Genomic DNA, 15,648 nt, shown 5'->3' with positions numbered 1-15,648 from the left:
GGGTGACAAAACCAAAATGGTGAATTGTATCGGGTGACAAAACCGAAATGGTGAATTATCGCGGGCGACAAAACAAAAATGGTGAATTGTCGCGGGCAACAAAACCAAAATAATGAATTGTCGCGGGCGACAAAACCAAAAAGAAAAATTGTCGCGGTCGACAAAACCAAAATAATGAATTGTCGCTGGTGATAAAACCAAAGTAGTGAATTGTCGTGGGCGATAAAACCAAAATATTGAATTTTCGCGGGCGATAAAACCAAAATATTGAATTTTCGCGGGCGACAAAACCAAAATATTGAATTGTCGCGGTCGACAAAACCAAAATAATGAATTGTCGCTGGCGATAAAACCAAAGTTGTGAATTGTCGTGGGCGATAAAACCAAAATATTGAATTTTCGCGGGCGACAAAACCAAAATATTGAATTGTCGCGGTCGACAAAACCAAAATAATGAATTGTCGCGGTCGACAAAACCAAAATATTGAATTGTCGCGGGCGACAAAACCAAACTAATGAATTGTCGCGGGCGACAAAACCAAAAAAAGAATTGTGGGGGCAACAAAATCGAAATAATGAATTGTCGCGGGCGACAAAACCAAAATGGTGAATTGTCGCGGGCGACAAAACCAAAATGGTGAATTGTCGCGGGCGACAAAACCAAAATAATGAATTGTCGCGGGCGATAAAACCAAAATGATGAATTGTTTCGGGCGACAAAACCAAAATAATGAATTGTCGCGGGCGATAAAACCAAAATAATGAATTATCGCGGGCGATAAAACCAAAATATTGAATTGTCGCGGGCGATTAAACCGAAATAATGAATTGTTGCGGGCCACAAAACCAAAATATTGAATTGTCGCGGGCGACAAAACCAAAAAGAAGAATTGTCGCGGGCGACAAAACCAAAGTAATGAATTGTCGCTGGAGATAAAACCAAAGTAATGAATTGTCGCAGGCGACAAAACCAAAATATTGAATTGTCGCGGGCGACAAAACCAGACTAATGAATTGTCGCGGGCGAAAAAACCAAAAAAAGAATTGTCGGGGCAACAAAACCAAAATAATGAATTGTCGCGGGCGATAAGACCAAAATAATGAATTGTCGCGGGCGATAAAACCAAAATAATGAATTGTCGCGGGTGACAAAACCAAAATGGTGAATTGTCGCGGGCGACAAAACCAAAATGGTGAATTGCTGTTCGACCAAAAAACTTAATGATCCGACAAGAAAATCTTGTACGCTTTTTGTTTGAACCAAAACTTTTCTTCGTTCTGAAAGCTTTGTTATTGTTGAAATGAAAAACATTTTGTTCCGGCAAAAAAATTTGGTTGAGCGAAAACAATTTTTTCGAACGAATGTTTGAATGAAAACAATTCTGTTCGGTTGAACGAAATACTTAATACTTTTGGTTCGGAGAAAAAACTTTTTACAATATACTTGTTCGAACGAAAAACTTAATGTTCTGAAAAGAAAATTCTGATCAAATTCAAAGGATTCTGTTCAATCGAACAATTGTTCGAACAAAAAACCTTTCGTTTGGACAAAAAAAAGTTTGTTCAACTTTGTTCTAACGTTTTTTTCGAATTGGTTCAATCGAACAGAATATTATTGGTTGGAACGAAATAAATTTTGTTCCGACAAAAGAATTTTCAAGCGAAAGGTCTTTTGAACGAAAAAAAAGATATTTCTGGGGCTCCGCAGTAACTTTAAAGCCGGACGTAGGTCAGCCTTGTGACGCGATGCAATCCTCGCATTGCATCGCAAGTTTCGGTGCAAGTCGGTTGCGATACGATTGTCAGCGACTGTGTGCGACTAGTTTCTGCCAGTCGCAAAAGCACGTCGGTTGGTTGTGTCGCGTCGCAGAAAGTAGAACACGTGCGACTCCCTTGTGACTGGCGTTGCTGAAAGTCGCAACCCGTCGCAAGGGAGCGTAGGTCGATGAGTCGTTGCGACACAATCGTCGCTGGCGGTCGCAGTGATAGGCGTCGCAGTGAATCAAAAGCCGTCGCAAGGCCGACCTACGCCCTGCTTAAATCATAAGAAATTAATGAAATACCAGTTTCATTTATGATGAAAAAACTCAAATGAAAAGTCTGGCTTATAAAGCTGTCTGCTCAGACGAAATTTTCAAAAAAATCTTCATTTTTGGCAATAAAATTGATAATTGTGATTGATCGTTGCAAGTCACAACCAGTTAATCACTAATTAACACGCATTTTAATAAATCATGATTCCTCCTTTACAGTGAACTTAGCTTTAACCTAGTAGAGGCTACTAGCCTATGTAGGCCTACGTATATGCGTAGGCCTAAAATCTGGACAGATTGGTCGTAGGCCTATTGAATAACAACCCACCTAAATATCGTAAATTTTGTTTTGAAGTTCAATCCAATGAGTCCGTTACTAAACGCAACAATTATACTGTGTTTGTTAAGTAAAGCTCAGTACCGGTAGGCCTAAAGCCGCGTAAAACTCGATAAACACTTCAAGCGACACAGCGAACGATCTCCTTTCCCCCACAGCGAACGCTTACTCCGAATGTCAAGTGTGAGTCCAGCATACGGAAAGGAGTGTTATATACTTGTTTTCAGTAAATACCTTGTGCATTTGACAATGATCGGTATGTACTGTAGGAAATATAGAGTATTGATGGTATTGATATAGAGTTTGAAGCCCGCGGCCGAATAAAGTAATATATTCTTTTATTTTGATTCTTCGTCGACATAACAGCTTTTCTCCGCTATATCTCTTCGACGTGTTTAGTTTAGGCCTACGATTCCTCGGTACACTAAAGATTTATCTTAGTAAATACACGGTTAATTCGGTAAAGAAAAATAGGTATTGTTAAACTAACTCCTTGAAACCCGCAGCCAAATCACTGGTAGTAATAAATTAATTTGTACTCGATTTGATTCTCATGATGAGGAGAAACTCGCAGCTGATCCCCAGAACGACGATGTAGTAACACACGTCGATTCGTCGATGTTTACGGCTCGACAGTACACTTTTAAAATCTAAAGTAGTAAATTTCCAGTGTATCGGTAATATGATCAGATGAGGAAAATGGGCTATTGTTAAAATCACTGTTTGAAGACCGCGACTGAATGTGAAGTCTGCGGCAATAAATTAGTTCATTTATACTTGAATTGATAATCGAAGTGACAGTCGGCCTGCGGGTTGATTTCGGGATGACGACTCGAAAGACATGTCGCCCCATTGAATGGGGCTAAATTTTCGATGTTTACGGCCCGACAGCGCTTTTGTAACGATGATTCGTGAAAAAACACGCGGGCTATTTGTAGATCTCAGTGAGCTGAACGATATTATATGGATTGTATATGAAACAGCGGTAAGGTAACAAAGCCTATGTTCTTTTGGTAAAAATAGTGTGGAAGAAAATAATAATAATAATAATAATCACGCGGATATCAATAGGGTTTTCTGTGAAATAACAGAAAACCCTAATAAGTTCTAATAGATTGATTTATTCTTTGTATACCAGCTTTAGTAAAACCTTCACCATTTTCTAAAATGAAATAAACCCAACCATTATTATTATCAATTTTATAATTATGATAAGCTCCAATTCTATGCATATAATCAATTCTTTTGATTTCATACTCTTCACCATCACCTTGCAATTTACCATGCGCTCTAAAATCGGAATTAATATTTATGTTAAATTCATTACATATTTTATAAAACTTAGATAGATTAATATTATTATCCAATTCTTTAAAATATTTAGATCCGAGTAAAGGACATTCTAATTCATTTAATATTATTCTGATTTGAAAATATGTGTGAAATCTAAATATTGTGTGAATTAATTTTAAATCAGAATACTTCAAATTTTTATCTAAGTTATTTAAATGATCATTCCAACTTATACCACAACCAGTTGTTGCACAATAAACTGCAAAATTTAATTGATTCTGCCAATATTTCATATTAGATTTTACTTTATATGTATGATATTCATCTCGAGTAAAAGTAACTTCATATCTATTAAATATATTTTCCATTTTAGAAATAAAAAACTGTGATTCAGTAACATAAATTTCTAAATTAGTTAATGAATTTAAAACTACATTTTTATATGTAATATTTTTTTTTAAATCTATTGCAGGAATATTATATTTAATTGATTTATTATATTGGAAAGCTTTTGGAAACCCCATTTATATAATTAAAAAATCAATAATTAACTAATTCTTTTAATAATTTATCTTGTTCTTCAACTGTTATATGACCATTTAAACTTATTATATAATGTAGTGTGTTCTTTAATTTATCAATTTCTTTTATATTAGTTTTAATTTTTTCTTTATTACTTTTTATATTTAATTTTGAACTTATACCAGTTAATACACTTGATGATAATCCTAACACACCAATTGATATAGCTAAAGGTGTTAATGGAATGAATATTGCTAAAAATGTTATTACAGAACTAATTGTAACTGAACCACTTATAATCAAATAATATATAATTTTACTTTTTAAATATTTTTTCTTTTTTATCTTTAAGTCACTTTCAAATTCTAATATTTGTTTTTCTAAATATATTTTTAATTTAGTTTTATTTATATCATGAGGAATAATATCAATATTATCAACTTTATCTTCCGTTTATTTAGCAAAAAAAATTACTAATTAGTAAACTTATAAGCAACAAATATAACAATAACTGTTCCACCTAAAATGCAAATTATTTCATATTTCTGTTGTTCTTTACTTGGGGTATAATAATCTGATAATTTAGGTTTGTATAGATGTAATTTTTCTTTATTTGTTACCGCGTTATATAAACTCATTGCATCATCGACTGATTGAAAATCTCTATGTGAAATCTTCTGATCATATAATTCTTTATTGATGTAATCCATATAGTTTTGCCTCTTTTCTCTGTATTCTTCTGCTGCTTTATTATATTTCTCTAATGCTAAGTTATGCCTTTTTTGTTCTGTTAATGATCCATTTTTTATCAATATGCTTAAATAAATAACCGCCACCAGTAAATGCTAAAGCGTTAACAATTGCCGATCCTATAATAGTTATAACTGCAGAAGCCATTTATTTAGTAAAATAATTACGCATTTATATGGGAGGAATATATTTTTGTTTTTCCAAATAATCAATAGTTAAATTAGATAAAGTAACTGCTAATGTTAATTTTAAAATATCATTTATATCAAATCTATCAACATTAACACTTCCCATTTTGAATACTTTTTTTAATACCATTGAATAACCAACAGTTCCAACTGATAGTAATGCGCCATTATATAATCCAGTTATTATCCACTTATTATCACTCATTTATTTATCAAAAAAATTACTTTCTTCAAAATATTTAGTTAACTTATTTATGATTAAATCAACATTTATTTCATTACTAGTTTCATTTGTATATATTTCAATTATTATTTTTTTAATATCATCGATGATAAAATCTTCATCTAATTCATAAAATCTTAAAGATTCTCTAATTAAATTAGTAATCTTTTCTACATTTAAAGTTTCTTTATCTATTGTTTTTTCATACTCAAATGTTGTTTCATTAGAAAATGCAATATTTCTAATATGTATAATTACATCAGTAATGTTAAATTTCATTTCTTACTCACGTTTAAAATCAAACCCAAAACATATACTCGGTCCAACAGTTATATTCATTTATATAGTGAAAAAATTACTCTTTACATCTTATAATTAATTCATAAATTACAGGAAAGTTATTCAAATCAATTAAATATCCATTATGATTTCTTATTTCTAATTTAAAATTATTAAATTGAGGAATACAAGGTTTAAAATCACACTCAGCTGAATTATAATTTATTTGCGTTCCAAATTGTTTAACATTCTTCAATGGTAAAATATTTAATATACTAGAATTACAAGTTATATCTTTAGTTGCTTCAAATGTTTTTGTAGGATTAATTAATTTGCAATAAATATAAAAGTGTGTAAAAGTCATTATATTTGTATAAGTTTCAATACTTGAATAATGTCTATCCGGAAGAATTCCAAACAGTTTAGCTAAAGGTTTTCTTACTAGAAATCTATGTTGTTCATTAGTTAACTTTATTCTTATTTTATTCGAACTATCACTTTTGATAAATTTAATTTCAAATCGAGCAGCTGAGCCCATTTCTAAACGAGCTCTTTTATTAATTTCTTGCGCTAATGTTTCTAAATTATATAATCCTGGTTTTAGATAAAGATGAAACCATTTATTCAAATTTCTAACATAAATTTTAAAAGCTAAATGATCAAGACTTTTATCCGATATATTATGAAAAGAATTACATAAACTTATATTTACTAATTTTAAATCTACACAATTCTTAAATTCTCTATCTAATTGTACTAGTAAATTATGTGATTTATAATTTGTAAGTTTTCTTGAATCAACAAATATTCTGTATTCTTTTAATTCTACCATTTATTTTACATTTCTAATTCGAAATCTATTTCATGGTGCCCTTTCTCATTCTTACCCTTATATACGAAATAGAAATCTCCAGAACATAATTCTTCTAAATCTTCACTTGATAATCTATGAAATCTGTCTGGTAAATATGTTCTGAATTTATATGTATTTCCTTTTAATCCTTCATATTCTAAGTGTATAACTAATTTATCTCCATATTTGTTAGTAACTGTATCAATATTTGTAATTAGATATTTCTTATTGATTATTAATTCTTTTAACTTCTTAAATTTATAATCTACTGATTTGACATTTGAAGTATCTTTTATTCTATCTAGAAATAATTTGTTGTTCTCACTGTGTGTTTGTTTACTCTCCATTTATAATACATATTTTTATTAAAATTTGATTAACACGTTAGAATTCTTTTCATTATCTCGTTCTCTTTTGTTTCTTCTCTTTTAAATTGTAAGTATTCATCTAAATTACAACCATAAGCAACTGTATCAATTCCATCATCTAAAATATATCTTTTATCATCGAAAGGATTCAAACTTATCTTCTCTATCTCTTCAATAAACATTTCATGATTTTCAGATCTTAAACATCTCATCTTATGTTTTCTAACTTCTTCATTGATGTTACAATTGATGTAATCTTTGAAATGAATATTCTTTTCTACTACACTTTTAGTAATTCCTTTCAATTTCTTTGATTCATGAGTTTTAGTTTTATATGAATACATTTTAGATCTAATACCGATGAATTCAATCATTTCTTCACCACCTAATTCATCTTTGAATTTACCAGGAACTTTTTTATTATCATTGCTAAACAATTCATGATCTTTAGGATAATTACTGAAATCAAAATGATGTTTTAATGTTTTTAAACCATCAGTTATGTCATTAGTTTTTATCTTTAATATGTAAGAATCTGTATCAAAATATAATATTTCTATATGTTTTTCCCCAAAATGAGGTTGTAATACGTTATAGTAAAATTTATACATTAGTAATTTTGATAATTCAAAAACTGAAGCACCATTATAAATAGGTTTATTGAACTTCATACTTGTTCTCATTTTAACTGCGGCTAAATTTTCATCATATATTCTGTTACCAATAAATTTAGGGTATGTTTGTAAATGTCTAATTCTTTTACCATTACTTACTAACTCAAAATCATTTCTATTTCTAATGTTTTCACAAGTCTTACCATAGAATGCATTATTCATTAACTTGAAGAAATCTTTCTCGAAATCAGTTTTAGCTTCAGTTCTCTGTTTGGTGTTAAAATCTATATATTTTTCTAACCATTTAGATTGACTAAATGAAATATATCTATGTACTTTTTTAGGATCATTCCTTGTTTTAGATAAAACTTCAACATTCTATAATGAACTACATTATTATATTTATCTTCTTGAGTTACCATTAACTTTTCTGTATGAATATGATTTTCGGGTTTAATTCTTTTTTGATAATTTTATAATTCTTCATGAGTTACAGTTTTATGTTCGGGGCAGTAAGCTAGATTTCTTGATTTAAATTTAATATGTTCAGGATATTCTAAATCTACAACAAAGAAGTAACCAGTATCTGAATCATCTGCAATATCTAGAATTCTTTTCTTCCAATCAAATTTATCATTATTTTCATGTTGTAAAACTTCACTTATTTCAAATACTCCATAAGGTTTTGGTTCCATCATTGCCCAACCATACAAATTATTTGCATCTATCTATAATAACTTATATCCAGGGTTATCATTTACATTGAAATATCTATCACCTAATACACCTGAAACTCCTCCTCTTATAGATTTTTCAAATAATAATAATTGATCTGTATTTGTTAACAAATCCATTTTTGTATTTGTAAATTTTAATCCACAATCCCCTGTTAAACCTGGGCTAGAATAACAATGACAAGGATCAATATTGAAATATTTTAGGTTTACATATCTAAACCTTTCGAATATATCAGTTAATAATAATACATCTGATTTTAGATATGAATCTACTAATTGCCCATGATTTTCTATTTTGAAATGATTCCAAATATTCAATGTTCTATTATATACTTCATCTTTAACATATTCATTTTTTAATTCATCATAGAATTGTTCTTTTAATAATTCAGTTATGTTAAAATCATTATGATTTTTATAGAAAGAATATGGAATTGCGCCTTTATATCTCATTAATTTAAAATCATCATTATTTGGATAGTGTTGTTTCAATATTTTTAATTCATCATCAACTAATGATTTTGATAAGTAATCTAATGAACTATTTAAAAATCTATATGAATCTATAAATCTTAGGCAACCAAATTGAAATGATATATAATTCTCAGTTGTTCTAGCTAACATTTTAAATTTATAAGTTGGTATTTTATCTTTTGATCTATTTGAATTTAATCTTTCTATTTCATTATTAATTTCTTCTATTTTATGACACAGTTGCTTAATGAATAAATGCGCGTCATACCCCGATAAATTGTGAAATATAATGGGGACAAAATTTACTTTTTTGGCTTGTAAATTGCAAGCCTCATGCGCTGCACCTCTAAATTTACCATTCAAATGGTCATGATCTCTTACTTTTTTATCTTTATAATTAAATATCTTTTCACAATAATAACATTTACCTGCAAACACAAATTCTTCTTTATCTTCTGTCATTATAATTTCTTTATTTGTATTCAATAATTTACTAAATCTTATTTCATATTCATTTAATAAGTCACAAAAATGATTGATAACATTTTCATTTCTGTAATGATAATATTCACTTTCAATTAGTTCTGGATAATCAGATTTAATATATAACCCGAAAGCAGCAGCTGATTGATGAATCTTTTTAATAGTATTTGTTTTTGGTGGTTCATCTGAAAAATCATTTTCATTAGAATTTAATTTCTTTCTGTTATAATATATTTCTTTTCTATCTTGATCAGTTAATTCTTTATTTAATGATTCAAAATCTCCATATATTACAAATGGTACTTTGTTTTTGTAATAATATTTTTTGAATTCTAATATTTTATCTTTTTCATTTGGTAAAACTAATTTACAATAATCATGATTTTCACATAATTGTTTATGATCTAATAATGTACTTTCATTACTGAATTTATGTAAACATTTTCTACATAGATATATTTTATTATGGTGATCACTTTCTGTTCTAAAGAATAAATATATTTGTTTAATCCACATATAATGATTCTCAAAATATAATATATCTATAACATCGTTTGAATCATAATCTTTTGATAGGTATAAAGGTTCTAATGTATAATGTTTGATATTGTTACCTTTTGTATTTGGTAATTTGAGTAAATCAAATACATTTATCTTTATATTATTATCTCTTTCTATTTATGGGATGTTTTTAATTCTAACAGGATACTTATCTATCTTATAATTATTTTCAAATGGTTTATAATGAGTTAATCTACAAATATTATAAGTTGCAGGATGTAAGCAACTAATTATAGACCATAGAAAACATTTATCATCAAAATTTTGTACATTTATAACAGCATTAGTTTTAAATGGTAATTTGATATAACTCGATGCTTCAATATCTGGTTCTTTATAATATGATACATTATTTTCATCTATTGGTTTCGATTTAGTTAACTTATTATATTTTGTGTTATAAACATGTTAAGTCATAAATATTATTTCATCAAATATTAAACCAGATCCTTCAAAATATTTCTCTTCTATTTTAGTTTTTACTTCATTATAACATTTATCTAATTTTTCATCTATATGTTTTTTAGATATAATATGTTGTGAATGAGAATTTATATTATATATTGGTTTATCTTCAGATTTTATAAACTTTACTTTAGAAGATACAATTTTACTAATTTTAGGGTATTCAACATCGGTAATTATTTTTATAATATTTTTCATATTTTCTAAATGTTTTTTATTTTCTTCTAATGTTTTTCCTTTATGAAATTTAAACTCGATAGCTGCTGGACCAATATCACTTTTAAATGCTTCGGTTATCTCTATATCTTTTTTATTATCTAATGAATTAATATAATTTCTTACATCTTCCATGTATGGTCTTTTATTGTTTAATTTATTTCTTATTCTTTTAATTGTCTTATGTTTTATATCATTGTCATTATCAAAATAATCTTCACCTAAAATATCATTATTCTTATTTCTAATATGGCTTTTAGATTTTAAATGTTCATTATAATATCTTTTATCACTGAATGATTGATTACATGTATCACGTTTGTATGTTTCTTTTTCATTCTTTAATTCATCTAATTAAGTTTCTAATATATCATCTTCATATTCTAATTTCAATTTATTCTCTAAATGTGTTTTAGTTTTATTGTGTCTTGATTTTTGGGATTTATCTATATTTATATTACATGTTGGACAGTAGTACTTATTTGCTTCCATTTTAATACTAAATTTTTAAAAAAATTGATATGACACATTTTATTCATTTATATTTTATTCATTTATATGTTATTCATATATATTTTATTCATGTATATGAATATTTTAAGAGTAATAGGGGTAATAGGCTTTCAGATTAAAGGTTGAAAGGGCGAGTGAGTAAAAAATGAAAAAATATGAAAATAACTATAATTTCTATTTCAATTAGGAGTGAAACTCATAAAAAATGAGAAATAAAAACGAGCGTGCGAGAATTGTTTTTCATTTTTTACTAAGATGCATGTGAAAAATGTGAAAATTTCTAAAAATTACATTTTTGTGTAAAAATGTGAAAATTTCAGAATCTTGCATCTCATCCCTGATCTAGTTGTTCATAGACTAAAATATATTTACCTGTTCAACTTTGACTTGATGTCAAGGTGCATGTTCTTCTTGGAAGTGATATGGATGCACTGCGACCGTTTATTTATTTATTCACTTTGTTCGTATTGTGCTATTTAAATGAAGGGGTTAATTAGGGTTTTCTGTTATTTCACAGAAAACCCTATTGATATCCGCGTGATTATTAGGGTGTCTGCTGCCTTCGCAGAAACCCAATTGTATTCCTGCTGATTATTATTATTATTAGGGTTTCTGCTGCTTTCGCAGAAACCCTATTGTAATTCTGTTGATTATTATTATTATTATTATTATAATTAGGGTTTTCTGACTTTCGTCGAAAACCCTTTTGTAATTCTGTTGATTGTTATTATTATTATTTACATATTTTCCACTTTTTTTTCGCACATAAAATTCATCTTCTATCAGATTCGACATCTAACTGCTTCTAATTGAAATGTAGAATTCTGATAGCAATATAACACGCATTCGCTCCGCGTAGATTATACCTATGCACTCTCCGTCCTATTTTAAACTTAAAATTACTTACTGAAAGATAACACCGGATGATAGTAGCAATCGCGACTCGCCCAGTAGTTACATGATGTCACTATGGGGCCACAGTGGAGTGAGGGAGGAGGAGTGAGGAGGATGACGTCACACCGGAAGTGACGTCATACCGGAAGTGACGTCATCCAAGATGGCGGCCGGAAGTGACGTCATCCAAGATGGCGGGATTTCTTAAGATATTTTTCTTAAGATTTTTTTCTTATGATTTTTTTCTTAAGATTTTTTTCTCAAGATTTTTTTCTTAAGATTTTTTTCTTCGAGATATTTTTCTTAAGATTTTTTTTTTTTTTCCTTAAGATTTTTTTTTTTCCTTAAGATATTTTCCTTAAGATTTTTTTCTTTTTTCCTTTACGAATTTTCTTTTTGGCGGCAAAATTCAAATCATTGACTATGTAAATTCCAAAACGATTTAGTAGTCTGATGAATTCCCTAGATGGCGCCACTATTACGAGATCCTATGCGTGTGTGTGTGTGAGGAGGGGGAAAAGTAAATCCTAGATGGCGCTTTTCCAAGAAATCCCGAGGACGGGTGAAACGAAGTAAACCACAAAAAAACAAATGTAAAACAAATTAATGTCAACAATTAAAAAACATTTATTAACAATAAATACGCAATAAATAGAATAAATAAATAAATAGGTAACTATATTTTTGTCTTTTCACTATTTGTTACATTAATATCCGTACGGAAGCGTGTTATACCGATCTGCGGGGTCGAAAGCTCGTTTAGTATAAACTGCGCGATATATTTTACGTTCGTCTCTATTGTAAATAGAGCAGTCCTTGATCTTTCTATTGATTTTGTCGGGATTTAATATGTAAAGATGGTCGTACTTTTCTTCGACAATTATATCCACCATGGAACCAAAGTTTACAATTTGCTTGTTTCGAAAATTCAAATTGATCCCTTTAACCTTACATTCAGTCGAGAATTCATTATCTCTAGGACTGAATACCCGATATGCATAATTTTTGGGTCCAGCCGAAACAAATTCTGAAATAAACGACCCCTCCCCGTATTTATCAACCAATTCATCGGTCATATCACCCAAAAAATTGCCGGTTGGCGGATCCCATTCACCAGGTTTCACGCTATAAATGATAGAGTCGGTATCCGTGTATAGGGTTCGTTCCCCTAATTTCTCCATATAACTATAAAGAATAAGCCGCGCATGAGCCGTTGTGAAAGCTGCTAAAGCGACGCTGGTTTTGTTTGTCGATTCAACAAATTCTTCGCGTTTTTTGTAATGCACTCTTAGCACCTCGTCATTACACAACAACAGATCGCTTATCTCTAAAGTTTCATCCAAAAGCATTCTGTATAATTCCCCGGGGTCCGAAATATATTTGGCCGTCGTCTTATTTTCGTTTTGACCGAGTTTACCCCACATCGAATTTAAACATAATTTCGCGACTGTTCGCATCCCCTTGGCTTTCTTAATCTTATCTTCTTCGAGTTGGATACCCTCTCTTTCTAAATAATCGGAAATGAATTTATCCTTCTGTTCGCGAGACATATCTTTAGCCGGCCAGCCACTAGCTTCAGTTTTAACTTTGAGGAATTTTCCTATATAATCCTCGAATAAACCCGTTTCGTTAGTTTCCCAATCCCAAATTTCATATATATCTAATAACTTATAACCAAGTTTCACTGCTTTTTGTACCTCTAAAGTTACCCAGGTACCCGTTATCGAACGTTCATCATCCGAGTGATAACACTTTTCGCGCTGATTGCTTTCATTAGCGCACGTTCGACACAATGGGAAAGTCAATTTCCCACCCGATCTATATGGGAGCACTGGTAGATATAAACCCCGAGGCGGTAAAACCTTACACTTTATCAACCCGTAATAATTTTCAATATCGCGGAAATTTTCAGTCACAATAGTCGGATGACCGATTGGATAACTGCAACGACTGTTGACGTACGGGTATAACGAGCATATGTCGATGTATTTGATTTTTTCTTCACCCTCGGCTTTGCGATAAATTTTTATCGCGTTCGTACGACCTCCAAAAAATGCGTCACGTGGTTGCAATGGATCGAGAATATCAGATTTCTTGACAAAATCTGCAAACGCGTGGTTTTCTTTAACCAAGTCACGATATTCGTGTTCCCAAAATTCTACCAAATTGTAACCCAAAGCTCTAATTTTAGATGTTTTTTCTAATGTGGCCTGATATAATTCACCGAATTTACGATCGGGTCGTACCGGAGATATCAAATCCGGATTTTTGAAACACTTAGGGCATCCGTGATATAAACAACCGTGAAATTCGTACACGGTATTGGATTCGGCGTGATAACCGTCTACTTTAAAGCGGTCAATCGATACTTCGCCGCCGTTCAACGCGTGTTGGACTCGTATGTCATTCGTTGTGGATACCCATTTCAACCAGTTAATTGCCATCTTGGAAAATTTTGCATTAGGTTTATAACCGCCCGGAGGGATTAGCCCTATTGTTGTCGGTTTCAAAAAGTTTGTTCGTAACGCCACATTGCACGCCGATGCTATAGTGATGCTATTACGAAATGGATCAACAGCCGAAAGAGCAAAGAATTGATGTTGAAAATTTACGACCGATTGCATCAGAATATCCACATCTGAACGACAGTATTCGACCAACTCGCGTTGCATATCAAAAATGAAATGTTCCGACTGCCGATCGCTATGCCACTTTATTAAATCAGACCTTTCGCTCGAACTTAGACCGTCGGGATTGTAATATTCTACATCGGGAATAGGTCCGACGTAATCAATATTCTCGCGAGTGCAGAATTTATACGGAAAATAGCCCTTTTTCAACTCGGGAATACCTAGTGTTTCGGGTAATTTAGCGAGTTTCATTGGTAGAAAATTCAACGTGTCCAAAAACTTTATGTCCAAATGTGTGACGGTCATAGTCATTATTTTCCCGCCGTTTGGTACAATATCTGGTAATATACCTTGTGACACCAAATATTGAAGAATAAAGTAACCGTCAAAGGATTGAAAATTATGCGCGAAAACAATGGCGCCCCTATTCTCTTCCGTAAACAACCACTCGCAGAATTCAGAGTCCGTTTTAAACACGTGTTCATGCTTACCGCAATAATCGCAAACCGAGTCAGGGGTCCGTTTCGACCATTTACACATTTGACATATTCTATGCGCTATGCCCAATACTACAACGTGGTTCGATTCCACAGTCGTTGTTTCGAAATCGAATGCGATGAACTTTCTATATTTTAGCTCATCGCCAGCCTTATCGGCATCCAAATACGCGTTAATTAGTGTATGAGGGTTACCCTGTTCCTCAGAAACCACGTGATCCTGACTTTTGGCGACCCCGATGTAGCAAAGATGGCCGCTAGGCTTTTGCTCTTTACAAGAACTGCAGTATTTTTGACCGCAGTCGTGAGATTTAGGATCAAGTTTCTTTCTAGATACAATAGACCCGCATTGTAAACATCGCGCTCTCGAATCGCATACGCTTACCCCGTCTGCTCTTGGTCTGCAGTGTCTAGCTAAACACGCTTCCGATTTAAAATAGATATTGCATTTTATACACAAATAATTTCCCCGTTGTTCTACGCAATCCCCAAAGCAAAGTCTACATTTATCGGTACAGCGATGTCGTTCTGTATTCGTATACCCCTTTTTACAATTATAGCAATAGTATACGCGACAGGTAAATGAAGCCATCGATGTAATTACATCGAAATGGCCATCTGTATATAATAATATAAGTTTTTTGGCATTTACACCCTGAGCGTCTAACACATTGCGATTGTTCTCGTATAAAATGTGATACGCGATATGATCCCCCGT

The 15,648-nt window shown here is 31.0% G+C and overlaps 1 protein-coding gene across 1 annotated transcript; it reads right to left on the bottom strand.

Annotated features, from left to right (window-relative positions):
* Positions 1–12,510: 12,510 nt before the first annotated feature.
* Positions 12,511–14,247, bottom strand: LOC141902110 (uncharacterized). Its single transcript, XM_074789750.1, has one exon. The coding sequence runs from the start codon at positions 14,245–14,247 to the stop codon at positions 12,511–12,513; it is 1,737 nt and encodes a 578-aa protein (XP_074645851.1).
* Between the last annotated feature and the right edge of the window lie 1,401 nt (positions 14,248–15,648).

Source organism: Tubulanus polymorphus, chromosome 3, assembly GCF_964204645.1.
Source record: "Tubulanus polymorphus chromosome 3, tnTubPoly1.2, whole genome shotgun sequence".
NCBI classification, from domain to species: domain Eukaryota; kingdom Metazoa; phylum Nemertea; class Palaeonemertea; order Tubulaniformes; family Tubulanidae; genus Tubulanus; species Tubulanus polymorphus.
The sequence above is the reverse complement of the archived record's forward strand: the minus strand, read 5'-3'. Positions and strand labels throughout refer to the sequence as shown.

Coding starts and splice junctions, on each gene's coding strand:
- LOC141902110 (XM_074789750.1), bottom strand. CDS start 14,247: ATGGCAATTAACTGGTTGAAATGGGTATCCACAACGAATGACATACGA.